At 44.4% G+C, this 14,598-nt stretch overlaps 1 protein-coding gene across 5 annotated transcripts in view; it reads left to right on the top strand.

Moving 5' to 3' along the window:
- The window catches only part of adgrl2a (adhesion G protein-coupled receptor L2a), a 146,673-nt gene extending 132,976 nt beyond the window's left edge, over positions 1-13,697 (top strand). For 3 of the 5 annotated variants that reach the window (XM_080771092.1, XM_080771093.1, XM_080771091.1), the window contains 5 exons: positions 91-182; positions 3,397-3,565; positions 4,095-4,223; positions 5,415-5,511; positions 10,845-13,697. In XM_080771092.1, the coding sequence (XP_080627218.1) occupies positions 91-182; positions 3,397-3,565; positions 4,095-4,223; positions 5,415-5,511; positions 10,845-11,902 (1,545 nt within the window). In that variant the 3' untranslated portion in view covers positions 11,903-13,697. Of the gene's footprint in view, positions 1-90; positions 183-3,396; positions 3,566-4,094; positions 4,224-5,414; positions 5,512-8,592; positions 8,645-10,007; positions 10,061-10,844 lie in introns of all 5 variants that reach the window. The other 2 variants (XM_080771094.1, XM_080771095.1) reach the window with 2 other exon arrangements.
- Positions 13,698-14,598: the final 901 nt, after the last annotated feature.

Raw genomic sequence — 14,598 nt, 5'->3', positions numbered from 1 at the left:
CACTCCCTCGGTCTCTTATTTCTCTGTCTCATTTTCCTTGGGTTCATTTATCTTCATGTATAAACTGTGCCATTACTTGTGTTTTGACAGCTCAATCTCATCTTCCTGGTCATCACAATGTACAAGATGGTGAAGCACTCTACGACACTGAAACCTGACTCCAGCCGACTGGAGAATATCAAGTAAGTAACCCCACCTCCACATTCTCATACTTATTGAAAATACATTGTCTACCCAACGCACAAGAAGAATACCACACAACACAATGCCTTGAAAACGCCTCACTCACAAAAAGAAAAGTTTTGCCTCGCACAGAGTGAAACATTTCTTGTTTGACTTCCTCGCTACCGGAGCCCAGTAGAAAGAAAGTGCATTCCTGAAATAGCATAAGGACGAACCAATATGTTATTTGCCTTCTGCCACTGCCCCAACAAACAATCACAAGCCATTGGCTCCCTTCATTTTGGAGATAATATGTTTTTGACCTGATAACATTCGATGACAGGAAATCCTTTTATTCCCCCATCTCCAGTTAATTTTACTTTCACTAACAGACAACCCCTTGTCAGCAACATTACAATATCTTGCTTTCTCCCTCTGGTTGAAATTTAAATTGTCCAGACAGAACATTTAACCAGAGGAATTCCAATTGACTCCAGAGATCTCGGATTTTATACAAGGGGCCGGTGGTTTTTAGAATGAGAATTATGGCATGACCGAGCTGTAATGATGACAACATTGACTTTGTGAGTGGTCTTTCAAGTCCTTTGTTGTGTTGCTCCAAGCCGCTGACCACAGAATTGCATTGGCATGACACACACCACTCTTAAGTCTGCGACTTAACTATGCGTTGTTAGGCCTGCAGGGTGGGGTATATAGGGGGAAGTGCTACCATGTGTGTTCTCCCCTTGGAACCAGTCAAGCCTCTTTTATAGTTCCCAGCACCCTTTTTAGTCTAGGAAAAGAAGTTCTTCACCAATATGCCACTGGCAGCCAGACCACTACCGCTTTCCACTGACACCACCCTACCCCCCCCCGCTCCACCCCGCCCCCATTCTGCTAACGAGAGTAGGTTTTGTCAGTAGCCTCAACATTTGTTAAAGTGTTTTGCTTTGGGAACGGGGGAGCAAGTGTTTTTCCGCTGTTGCGGAATGTTTGTATTCAGGAAAAACAATATTTATTGCCACAAATCAAGGAATGTGTTTCAGCGCCTGGGCTGGGCTGGGCTGGGCTGGGGGGGTTGGTTTGTTGTTCAAAGTTTCAATAGCGTGGCTCTGTGGTAGCCATTTACACCGTTATATTACGCATTTAAACTCCCAATTTGTGTAGGGGGAGTGGTTTGGCTATTTCTGCTGGCGGTTTGTTATTATTCATTTCTTCTAATGAATGTGTTTTCGCGATGTGTGCTTAGCAGCACACTGGTGAAATTGCAATCAGAACAGAAAGGTTGATGGCCTTTTCCCCTCCGATGACTGCTCTATAGCTATAGACACAGTAAAACAGATGACTGCTCTATAGCTATAGACACAGTAAAACAGGGAATGACTGCTATATAGCTATAGACACAGTAAAACAGGGAATCTTCAGTGTGTGAAATCGCTAGTGTCTGTTGTTTTGCTGGCTTTATGTTGTTTGTACCAGAGATGTCCTGGTTGTAAACTGGACATACTGTAGCACCAGTGTCATTGCATGTTGCATGTACGAGAGAAAGCTAACCCACACCGTCTCGTTTCTCTTCTCCTTTCGTTTTCTTCTTGTCTCTCTCTCTCTGTTCTGTCATCCACACCAGTAATTATCGCGTTTGTGACGGCTACTATAATACCGATTTGCCCGGGTAAGCTTCTGCTATACATCTCAGATAATATTACCCACAGTGCACCACCCACGCAGAGCATAAATGCAAATTTGACCGCAGACAAGCGCCTGCTCTGACTGAATGCTTTACACATTATTCTGTAATTGAATCATCAACAGCCAAACACACGACACTCGGTCCTTGTTAGCCCCATAATTTCATTGCCTCCCGTAATTTTCCCTGGATCAAACTTGAAGATATCTCACTTAAATGCCGACTAACCCACGCTGTGATGCGTTCTGATCTAATTGTGTTTCTCTCTTCCCGCTTATCATGCTCGCTCTCTAGCTATGAAGATAATAAACCGTTTATCAAGTAAGGACATGTTGCCCAGCGGTCTCCTCTTCAGCGTATAGCTGATTTCTCTCGTCTTTCTCTCTCTGGCTCCTGGTTGTACCGTTTACATTTCATTGCTTCAGGTCTGAGTGTTGCTCATTCAGTCTGTCCTCGTTCTCACGTCCATAATGTCTCCATAACCTCCATCTCGCAGTCCGCTGTTGGTGTTGTGTGTTTGAACTAAGTTTGACCCCTTGACCTCTGCTGGTGTCTGAAGGATCCCCAGGACCTTCACACACCAGTTGGGGGAGAATGAATCCTCCCCCCCCCCCTCCCCCTCTAACTCTATCCACACACTCCCTCGCTCCCCAGACGTCAACACACTCTCACTATAAACAATCACGCCATGCTGTTTAGACTTGTTGAAATGACTTGACCCTAATGGACAATCCCACAGACCTTACGCTCAACCCTTCAGATGCCTCTTTTGAACATGCATGTCCCAAAAGATCATCCGTTACGTTAGGCACGGCATTGTGTCATACAACTATTGTAATATTCAGCAAGCAATTTCAGCAAGTTTGTCTTGTCTTGTTTGTTTTGACTCCAGGACGTGTAGACAGACAGGTTGAGTTTTGGGGGGTGGTGGTGGAATGAGGAGGGGATGGCGGGGGAGAGTGTGGGAGGGCCCTCTGGCTGTTAGTTGATGTTTCAGTGTTTTTCTTTCCATTGGTTTACTCCTGTTTTCCTCTTCGGTCAATTTACCCCCGATAACACCACAGAACAGTCGGGTTGTTTTGTTTTGCTTTGTGTCTGTCTGTCAGAACATTGATGGGTTCTGTCCTCTCCCTCCAGATCCTGGGTCCTGGGTGGGTCCTGGGTGGGTTCTGTCTGTCAGAACATTGACGGGTTCTGTCCCTCTCCCTCCAGATCCTGGGTCCTGGGTGGGTCCTGGGTGGGTTCTGTCTGTCTGTCAGAACATTGACGGGTTCTGTCCCTCTCCCTCCAGATCCTGGGTCCTGGGTGGGTGGGTCCTGGGTGTGTCCTGGGTTCTGTCTGTCTGTCTGTCAGAACATTGATGGGTTCTGTCCTCTCCCTCCAGATCCTGGGTCCTGGGTGGGTCCTGGGTTCTGTCTGTCTGTCTGTCAGAACATTGATGGGTTCTGTCCTCTCCCTCCAGATCCTGGGTCCTGGGTGGGTCCTGGGTGGGTCCTGGGTTCTGTCTGTCTGTCAGAACATTGATGGGTTCTGTCCTCTCCCTCCAGATCCTGGGTCCTGGGTGCCTTCGCTCTGCTCTGCCTGCTGGGTCTGACCTGGTCCTTTGGCCTGTTCTTCATCAACGAGGCGTCGGTGGTCATGGCGTACCTCTTCACCATATTCAACGCCTTCCAAGGAATGTTTATCTTCATCTTCCACTGCCTCCTCCAGAAAAAGGCGAGTCCACGCACTGACCTTCGGCTCATTTCCACTTCCACTCATTCCCGCATGAAGGCTGTCCGCACCCATTAAGACCTGATGCCGGTTCTACAAATGCCTTCTCAAACTGTTTCATGCCAAGAACCCCCAAAATGATATGTATTTGGACGTGGACCCCCGTATGATTTGTGCTAAAAGAAAATCTAAAGTATTTGAATAGACGACGCTAAAATCGAAAATGACACGGATGCTTTCCCGGGTTTTAATGGGTTAAACACTTAGGCACTTGTTTTATATTTTGTCAGAAATTGTCATCGTCAGTGACAAAAATAGGGAAAATAGCCGATCTAAACAAGCTCCTTACTTACAGATCTGTAGAATTTCTTGTAAATGTCTGAAATGATGCGAACATTTCCGTTCCCCATCCCTAGACACATCCGCCAATAATACCAACATTAGTCTCGCCTGAAGATCTCTGTGAACTCTGTGAATGAGGGGGCGGAAAAAGGAATTGCATGTCAACAGCCTTACCGTTTTGCCCACGCAGGTCCGCAAAGAGTACAGCAAGTGTTTCCGCCACACGTACTGCTGTGGGGGATTGCCCACGGAGAGCTCACACAGTTCTGCAAAGACCTCCACCACGAGGACCAGCGCTCGCTACTCGTCTGGTACACAGGTAGACCAGCAAGCTCCTTCTGTCCCCATTGACACAGGCAGAGAGAGCACTCTCAGTGCTCCTTCTGTCCCCATTGAAACAGGCAGAGAGAGCACTCTCAGTGCTCCTTCTGTCCCCATTGAAACAGGCACTCTCAGCCTCAGTGTGGAATTACTAGTATTGTTATAAGTTTAAGGAAGACATTTTGGCAAGTAAGGTCTTATTCAGTGTTAAAAAAAAAGACATTACTTCTCCAAATTATTTGTATGCATTTAAGAATCAGTGTTTTATTAAGGTATTATTAACCGAACACAATAAAGTACAAGTGCATCCAATACTACTGCTTCAACGCTATCAGAGAAGGGCATTTTGTCTCTTCCGCTGCAAGAGGAAACCAAATAAATTAACATTGATTTCTCTTGGAAGTAAAGACCGGTATTCAACAAATGTTGAGTGCGCTAAAGGATAATAAAGGATGCCAAACTCTGAGGAGATTACTTTAAATTTTGTACATTTTATGACACAGAAGTAGATACCGTAGACATTATTTAGCATTTTCAGACAGGAAGAGATAGCTCAAGAGACACAGGTATGGTTCCCACATTTTGCAAGCAGCATCTGCTGTACTGCATGAAAGCCTTTTTTCTTGCTCTCCTCCCCTTAGCACTTGCTTTTATCTTTTTTGTTTCTCACTAACGTCATGTGCATGGGAAATATTACTGCACTATATCAAGAGCCTTTGCAAGCACATTTCTAAAGTAAGCAACTCAGACATTTTTTAAATCATGTTTGCTCAATTCCAAAAAACAAAAAGGCAAATGGAATTATTTATTTTCTTTGAGGGAAGGGATACCTCCCAAAGTCTCACTGTTACCATAGAGATACCCAGAAAGTGAGCGTTCAACCCTATGGTGCACTGCACTCCCTTTGCATCCCCTGAGGCCACGATTGACTTTCGTCTGTCTAAAAGTAGTCATTGAAGAGTCAACGAAAGTAATCTTTTGATGCTCTACTGCCTATACAGTGTCAGCGTACGGCCAAATGTAGTATCACTAGCATTAGCAGAACTCTTTGTATAATAGTGGGCAAAGTACGGAGCGAGGCAGGAACCCCGGTACATTCTTTATTTATAGAAAAGTTAATGAAAGCTGATCTGAGAGGAGAAGCAAGGCGTGCTGGAGTGCTAACGCGTGTCCCTTGTTGACCTGACAGAGTCGTATCAGGAGAATGTGGAATGACACCGTAAGAAAGCAATCTGAGTCCTCCTTTATCTCAGGTGACATCAACAGCACCTCCACCCTTAACCAAGGTCAGTTCACACCTCATCTCTCTTCACACGACACCATGTGCCCGCACATACACATACACTGTGCACACACATGCACACACACATACACTAACACCACTCATTTCATCATGTGGCTAAAAATACCAGCTCCTTCCAAGTTCCAATGATTTCAGCACAGCCATAGAGGATCCTCCTACACCCTGGGAATTGTAATGAATGCTCTAAGCTTGAAAAGACAGAGCAGTGTGCAAAAAAAAAAAAACATCTTAAGCCCGGGCCCCATGCTTCCCCATTCCGCCAGAAACAGGATTACAAAAATCCCTGTCCTGAAATACTTTGTGTTTCTGTCATTCTGGACCGGTCAACCGTCAGACTTATGAATCTGAGGGCGAGGCGGTGGACTTTGTTTGTCCTCAGGTGCCTGCCGTCCAAGGTTTCTACACCCAGCTCAGGGGAAATGCGGACAACAACAGTATATATTTATTTTAGAGAAAATATCCTATAGGTCCACTTTGACACACCAAAAAGGGCCTGTTATTGGCTGGCATGTAAGGTGACCTTATGAAGGAGCACAAGGGGTGGGGGCGGGCGGGCTCTGTTCAGTCGAGAGGCAAGAATTCAAAAATGAAAAGAAGCAAAACCCTATCATTTATTATTTAACTCCAGCGCAAATATGATGATGAGAAGATGATGTTCAACTCTGTGTGACCCAGAGTAGGCCTACTTAAGGGTGTTCAGCTCACTGCTGCTGCCGCATCGCTCTGAAAATGGCTTTCCAAGCATGCAAGGGCCAGAGGGGTTACACTGAGGTAGTCTGACTTCACCCTCCCTGCGACTCCATCTTTTTCTTTTCTTTCTCTTAAAACTTTCTCTTCTTGCTTTCGCTGTGTCTCTCTCTCTCTCTCTCTCTTTCTCTCTCTCTCTCTCTCTGTCTTCCTGGCCGCATTTGCCTTCCCGCGAGGTAAAACCCTGAAACACCCCGGAATTTGAGGTTACCTCTCATCCAGGCCAATACATCAATATAAACATTGAAGATGGATTACTCTTGACCCGCTGCCGGGGCTGTAAATGTAAAGGTTGGGTATTGATCACTCTGCCGGTGTGTAGGAGCCCCAGTTACCCAGGAGAGAGGAGTGCACTAAAAGAGGACTCTATCACCAGGATGTGGTTCCTTGTCATTAAAACACTTCCTGGGAGACTGTCTCCTGGCATGACAGATGGCGATTAACGCAGGTGATGAATGGCAGTGGAAGAACTCTAGCAAACAACACTTAGCTATGAATAATGCTGCGAGAAAGACAAAACCTGGCCAACAACGCTGTGTCTGGAGAAATTCCACAGCCTCTCTTGATAAATATTGATATTTTTATAACTGAAGTTAGAGGAGTCCTGCTGCTCTCCCTGCTGGGGTGTGTTTTTTTTTCTTTTTACCTGTTTTCAAGATGATAAACCATATTGTCTGAGGCCCAGTGGGAAGACTTGAAAAGACTGGGAGGTTTCATTTGGAGGAAGGTGTGCATATACTGTGTGTATATATATATATCTCTCTAGGTCGTCCTCAGACGAGCCCTCCATCGTCGTTTCCATCGTGTATATATATATATATATATATTCAGTGCAAAAAGAAAAGAAAACACAACGGATGAAAGCTAAAAGCAGCAACGGCAGCTAATAATAATTAAGGACAATGGGTCAGTTAACATTTATTCTCTATTCTATGGAAACGACTGAGCATACAAGTGTAAAAAAATCTAACTTCAAATTTGCGTTGGAGATAATACTCAATTTGTCACGGCGTTGCATGGGGACCGTGAGGGAGCTGAGTCAAGGCACACACTGTTTTTGCCTCATACAGAAGTAGCTGACTGCCCGCATTTCCCTCGTTGCCTCTGTAACCTTATTCTGGGGCTACACAGCAGCTGCTGAGCGTTCGTTCGGGGATATTTTTGGGGGTGGTAGCTTTAGTTGACACCGCATCCTTCAAAAGGCAAACTCAATACTTTGAATGAAAGTCCTGCTCTGCTCTCTCTCTCTCTCTCTCTGTATCTCTCTCTCTGTATCTCTCTCTCTCTCTCTCTGTATCTCTCTCTCTCTTTGTGAATGTTTTTTTTTATTATTTTCCCACCCGCGCCCTCCATACATTTATTTTTTCTCTCCACCACCAACACACCTCCGCACCAGATGCGACCAGAGGACTGATCTTCTTTTTCTCCTTGTCCTTCCTCTCCTGTGTCTCGCCTGCTCTAGGAATGACGGGAAATTATCTACTAACAAACCCTCTCCTTCGACCACAAGGCACTAACAACCCCTATAACACGTTACTGGCCGAGACAATCGTGTGTAACACCCCCACGGCTCCAGTGTTTAACTCACCAGGTGTGCCTCCTTAACACACTCACACCTAAATGCCAAACTTATTTATTTCTACCTGTTTTCTTTCTTTCTTTCTTTCTTTCTTTCTTTCTTTCTTTCCTTCTTTCTTTCTATTCATCTGTCTCATGAAATAATTGTCTGCCACTGGCCTCGACAAGAGCAGCACGTTCTGGGTGTATCTCCTTTCCCTCGGACTCATTGTCTCCCAAATTCTGTAGCAATAATAGTTGTGCATGCGTTGCGTTCCTCTGCGATTCATCACGATCTGCCCTCCGTTCTTATCCAAACTATAAGGCATTGAGGAGGACATAATGATTAAGCTGGGAATGAGATACATACATATTCTGCCTGGACATCTCATGTAAACCACATGTTATGGCCCTGCAAAGCTGCAAAATACATGTCTAAATACATGCTTAAATGCTTATTAAAATTCATGCCCCTGAATTTTAGCATAATCTTAATGGGGTCTATTTTGTTGTCGCATATATTTCTTGTGATTTGAGAGAATTCGCCCCCTAAAAGCAATTGTTAAGATGCAAGAACATCCATAAATTACTACAAATAATGTATGCTTAATGCAACCTTTTACAGTTACTTGCCGATAATAGATGATAGAAAAGCTTTGCAGAATGTGTGATTTTAGCTCTTAAGTAAAGATTTGAATGTGCTTTCCGATTTTGGATATTTAAATGGCATCTTCTCTTTCCCCTGTGCTTCCCTCTATAGTGACCTTCAGAGAGACAAGTATGGGAGTAAAACCTTACTTTGCCTATCAAATGTAATTTTTTTTCAGCATGCTTATTACAAACAACCCCCCTGAAAAAAGAGAAAAATGTACCATGGCACAATCACTTGGTTTTATTTTGTTTTTATCTTTGGCCATTAACACACACACACACTCAGTGGGCAAGTGGTTCACAAAATTATCACTCCAAATTCTATAATGAATCTGAACAAAAAACAAACAAAAACATCAATTCTATTTTAGACTAATTTTAGGCATCTGACGTCTTGATTTAGAAACCAAGACTTCTCTTCTCCTTTTGACACAAAAACATTTTTATCTGAGATTTTATCCATTGGGAAGGAATGTTTCTAAGGGGTGTTATTTAGTTTATTGTTGTTTTTTAGATCCCACTGCCACGGTTTCAGCATCCAGCCACATTCACCGCTCATCTGTCCACACCCTCTTAGAGAACACCTGCCCGGTCACCCAAATCGCCTCCTAGCATGCATAAACAAATCACATGAACGCCATAGTAACAGCTGTTTCGCCCCTCCACGACCCCGCCCCCCCTCTATCCCTCCTTTCACGATCATGCGGTCATCCTTCACTTCTCATCTCCTGTAAGCTCTGTGACGTCTGCTCTCCTGTCTGTGAAACTAACTTATTTCACTTCACCAGGACAAGAGCATGTGTCACTGTAAACCACACTCATCCCTTCCCTCTCCTTCTCCCTTTAATTTTCAATTTGTGTCACGGCTGTGCCCGCAAGCATGCCAGTTAATGTGTGCTGTGCTCCACCCCTCGCCTCCACCCGCGCAATCCTTTGTTTCTCACCCTCGCCCTTAGCCACCGCGCGAACCGATATTTATTCTTTCGCTGCTGATTTGTGCGACCCAGCATGCTTAGAGAAAATTCCTAACATGACTGTGTGTGTGACCTCTGCATCGGCTGTGTTATTCTTTTGAGCTGTTCTGCCAGTGACCGGGGGTCTCGCTGGGAACTGTCACTGTGACGGATGCCAAGCGCCGGGCTGTGGGTGAGCGCTGACCTTTGCCAGCCTCGGGTATACACAAGCTGCCAACTAATGGAAAGGAAGTGTACCGAGCAATAAGACAACAGCATGATCCCCGAGCTCAATTAACGCCACCTCCACCAAACAAACGTCCAAGCCCTCTCCCATACTCCTTACAAACAGAAAACCACAAAAAGACATGGCATTGACGATGACATTTAATTCCACAAAACAAAAACAAAAGCGAAACAATGTGTTTTTACTGCTTGTCGGTTTAATTTGCTGAATCCTTGCTCTCACTAAGAGTTTTTTCCTTTAAGTTCTCGTTGTTGTTTTCCTTTTTCAGTGATTCTTTTTCATCATGTTACAAATAAATCATTTTACTTTTCTTTTGTACATCAGCTACTCTTAGACCGGTTATTCTGAGCAGACAGACATGATGTGAGTTGTCCAAAGTGAGTCTTTGCACCTGCTGTGTGTGGTGATGTGGGAGTGCAGCTTGTGAGCCCCCCACCCGTCCCCCCACCTCCACCCCCCTTCTCTCTCCCCCCTCGTCCTTGTAGTGAGAACAAAAAGATGGCTGTTGCGTGTTGAAACATGACTCCTTTTCCCTTTCTGTCTCCGTCATCTTTATCCCCCCCGCCACCCCCTCCACCGCCGTCTCCTTTCTTTGCCTCATCACATCAAAAACACTTAGTTGACTAGAAACCAAAAAACCAACTTCTCGGTGTCGTAGCTTAATTTGCCCGCTTGTGGCGACCGTCCTGTGGACATTATGCCGTTGCTGTGTGTGTCGTGATGGTCATGACCGTTCCAGTCAGTTTCCTAATGTTGTTTGGGATCACTTTCATTGCTTTGTCACTACTGTGGTCATGACAGAAGTTAAATGTAGAACGCCCTTGTGTTTTGGAAAGACATTTAGAAAATGGAGAAGTGCAAAATAATTCTGCCCCAAAATGAGAAAGTAAAATGATTTCTCACACTATATAATGCATGCATAATATAATACTGTTTGCTCTACCTAAGCGATTGTGCCTAACAACAGCAGCAGCATGGCTTCCTTTGACTTCAGTTGTTGTGTGAAACTGCATCCTAAACAGCATTAAACTTCTCTTTTTCATCATTATTATTATTATCATCACCCAATATTAGTATTATTATGATACATTTATTTAGCTTTTTAAAGGTGTACTTTGGTTGACAACGTATGTAAACCCCCCTGTTCTTTTGTATTACCAGGACACTCGCTCAACAACGCGGTGAGGGATATAAGTGCAATGGACACACTACCGCTAAATGGTAACTTTAACAATAGCTACTCGCTGCGTAACGGGGACTTTGGCGACAGCGTGCAGGTTATGGACTGCGGCCTCAGCCTGGACGACACCGCCTTTGAGAAGATGATCATCTCGGAGCTGGTGCACAACAACCTGCGCGGCTGCAACAAGAGCCTCCACCACCACCACCAACAGCAGCCACAGCAGCAGCTGCAGCCATCGCAGCCTCCTCCCAAGCAGCAGCAGCAGCAGCCCTCCACCCTGCACCACCCACCCCTCCACCACCACCACCATCACCACCAGCAGCCGCAGCAGCCCTCCACGTTGCACCACCCACCGCTCCACCACACGTTCCACCACCACCACCACCACATGCATCTCAACCACGCGGAGCGGGCTCCGCCCCAGGTGACGATGGTGGGCGTGGCTGGTGGAGGAGGTAGGGGCGGCGGCGGCGGCAGCAGCAGCGAAGACGACGCCATCGTGGCCGACGCGTCGTCCTTGGTGCACATGGGCGACGACGCGCTGCCGGCGGGCCTCTCGCTGCAGCACCAGCGAGAGCTGGAGGCGCCGCTCATCCCCCAGCGGACTCACTCGCTCCTGTACGCGCCCCACAAGAAGGTGAGGACGACCGACGGAGGCGGTGGAGTGGTGGAGCAGTACGTCGGTCAGATGAACATGCCGGACGCCAGCACGACGACTCCCGAGCGCCCCGACGACAGCCCGCAGTCGCCCAACAGAGACTCTTTGTACACTAGTATGCCTAACCTGAGGGACTCTCTGTGCCCCGAGAGCAGCCCGGACGCGCCGATGGACGACCTGTCCCCCTCCAAGAGGAGCGAAGGTGAGGACATTTACTACAAGAGCATGCCTAACCTCGGGGCTGGACACCAGCTCCAGGCCTACTACCAGATTAGCCGAGGGAACAGCGATAGCTACATCATCCCCATCACTAAGGAAGGCACTATACCCGAAGGGGATGTACGGGAAGGACAGATGCAGTTAGTGACGAGCCTTTAAATGTATTTAAATTCATCCCCTTCTCCTCATGTCCGCCCCTTCTGTTGCAGGCCTGACCTCTCATACAGGACACGCTCTGGTAGATGCCAGGGAAGTGTTTTTCTTTCTCTGAATTTCCTTTCCTCCCCCCAAACATAACTCTATGTTCCTACCTATACCTGCCCGGCAGACCGATAGACTGAAGCGCACGGTGACGGCAGTGCAAAGTTTTAAAGAAGAACTGTATATAAAATGCAGAGTGGAATTTCATTTTAAGAGACAAGCCAACTATGTATTTAAATGTGCTGCTGCTGTCGAATTATTGAGAAAAGGTTAAGCTATAAAAGAAAAAAAGGAGAAAAAACTAAAAGAAAAAAGAAAAAACTTTTAAAAAATCTTGAAAAAATATTATTGGTTATCATCAGATCAGCAGTTTTACTGGTTCAAAAGGTTGTACATACACCCCCCCCCCCCTCTCTCTAACATCCTGGTTGTTGAAGCCTGTTTTGTATTATATACAAAATGACACAGTTGGCCCGGGATGTGGAGTTTTCTTTGTTTGGGAATGTTCCTGATCAGACTGTTGTTAGGAATATAAGGTCCTGGCTCCCCTCTCTATCACCGTGAAGTTTGGATTGTATAACCACTAGCAATCAAGCCCCTGGCCTTATATTTTCTCAATTGTACATTTGAACTGTTGTCACGGAAAAATGGCGAAAATATATATTTTGTTGTATTGCTAGTGTAAGATAAAAACATAAAATACAAATAAAAAAAAGTCATGGGAAAACCATAAATATGAAGAAACCTTTTAAAATGTAATGTTTGAGAGACTATTGTGTAAAAGTTGCACATAAAACTATAAGCGTGTTCATGGTTCAGACACTTATAATTCATGGTAGAAAGTTTGAGAATAAAACCTGACAAATAAGAGCGACTCGACCAGTACAAGATGCATCCACTCACCTTTTCTCCACTTGTGAACAGTGTTCTTTTGCTTAATGAGTTCCATACAGTAGCTATCGCCCATTGAAATGACCTTCATTTGATATTGCCAAAGTGGCATTTTGTTTCAGTAGAAAGGGGGAAATTAAAATACCCTCATTAAAGACATTTATGCATTGCGTATTTTCTTTTTGTAAAGTTCTTAATGGAATAGATCTTTTCAGAAATCATGGCATAGTAATGAAGTGCCACGTGAAATGAACAAACTTTTGACAATAAAGTTTCTATTTATCATAAAAGTAGTTCCTCCGCCTGGGTTTGGACATTTTATTTATTGAAATCTTTACAAAAAAAATGAATGGGAAATTTGTGAATATTTTCCAGCACTGGTATACTGTAGCTTATCTTTTTATTATATAAACATGTTATTAAGGGGCCCGTCACTAAAGACTGATGTAAAGTTCAACACTTGTTTAACAAATAAAATAAATGTGGAGATTTTTCTGTCAAATGCAAGTTGCTTTTGTAATGGTTTGTGTTTTTTGGTACTATATGGAAAAGAATAAATAGGTTTTAATTGTTTTACTATTTTGGACAAAGACACTTTTGACTCAGGTTGTCAAGTATGTCCCAACTTAAGCACCTTGGAAGGTAAACCAGTGATTTTATGTTCAAGATTAATTTGCTTTTTTTTTTTTTACTTTGTTTTGTTCTACAACTCAGTGCAGAGTAGATGGAGCTCATTTCACCGTATGTGTTAGAGAAGCCAAATCTTTCCATGTGATTCAAAGATGAGAAACTCAGGTAGGAAAATTACATTGTAAATGTTCCTCTGTGTGGTTGTAACACTCCAATAAAGGTTCCAAAATTACACCGGTTCACAGCATTGTCCGCTTAGTATATTATTGTGAGCACGACTAATTTAATTTTTCCTTTTTAACCCATTTAGACCCGAGGATGATTCTACAAAATGTCTTCTGAATCATGCCAGTTTTCTGAAAAACCTGTTTCCATGTCAGTCGTTCTCAAACCATCTGAAAATATGTTGTTCCAGGGACCTCCCAGAAGCAAAGATTTGATTTAAAAATGTTCGCTCTGAAAGAATATATATTCAAATCTTTGCGCCACATTTTCACAATTTTTCAAAAATAGCAGATCTACAAGCATGTATAGCGCGGCACCGAGCTTGTAGAGCTGCTATTTTTCAATAGCTAAAGTATAACATAATCCGGTTAAGCCGGGGTCATGCACTGAGAGTAGCCAATCTACAAGCTCACAGCGCGTCCACACATTGCGAGCTTGTAGATCGGATATTTCCGGTGCGCGGCACGATGCGAGGCAAGTATAAATGTGGCTTCATGCTTCAGGTACTGCTAATCTCTGAGCTCATCTAATGTACCACCAGTGGAGGCAGAATGACAGGTCTTGCCAGGGAGGCTGGTGGAAATTACTGTGTTTACCATTTTGGAATTGACGGAAATGACTCAAAACGCCTGTGTGGGTTGCGTGTTGATTTGACATTATGTACAATCGAGCATGTGACTATTTTTTTTTTTTGCAATTATCTCAAGGTACAAATTATGTTGGGATACATTTGGTTTGGAAGTTTTTCAGTTTTAATAAACTTTTGTGTACTTTAGTTTACACTTTACAGGCATCTAAAATTATGCCTTTTTTTACATCAATGTCTGTGATGGTTGCTGATTCATCTCTAAAAGCTATGTGCCCCAAATAGAGCTGCTGTGGTTTCTGGTGTGTGTGTGTGTGTGTGT

This window comes from Protomyctophum bolini (genome assembly GCF_963924005.1).
Source record: "Protomyctophum bolini genome assembly, chromosome: 8".
In the NCBI taxonomy this organism is placed as follows: domain Eukaryota; kingdom Metazoa; phylum Chordata; class Actinopteri; order Myctophiformes; family Myctophidae; genus Protomyctophum; species Protomyctophum bolini.
This window is presented reverse-complemented; position numbering and strand designations above follow the sequence as displayed.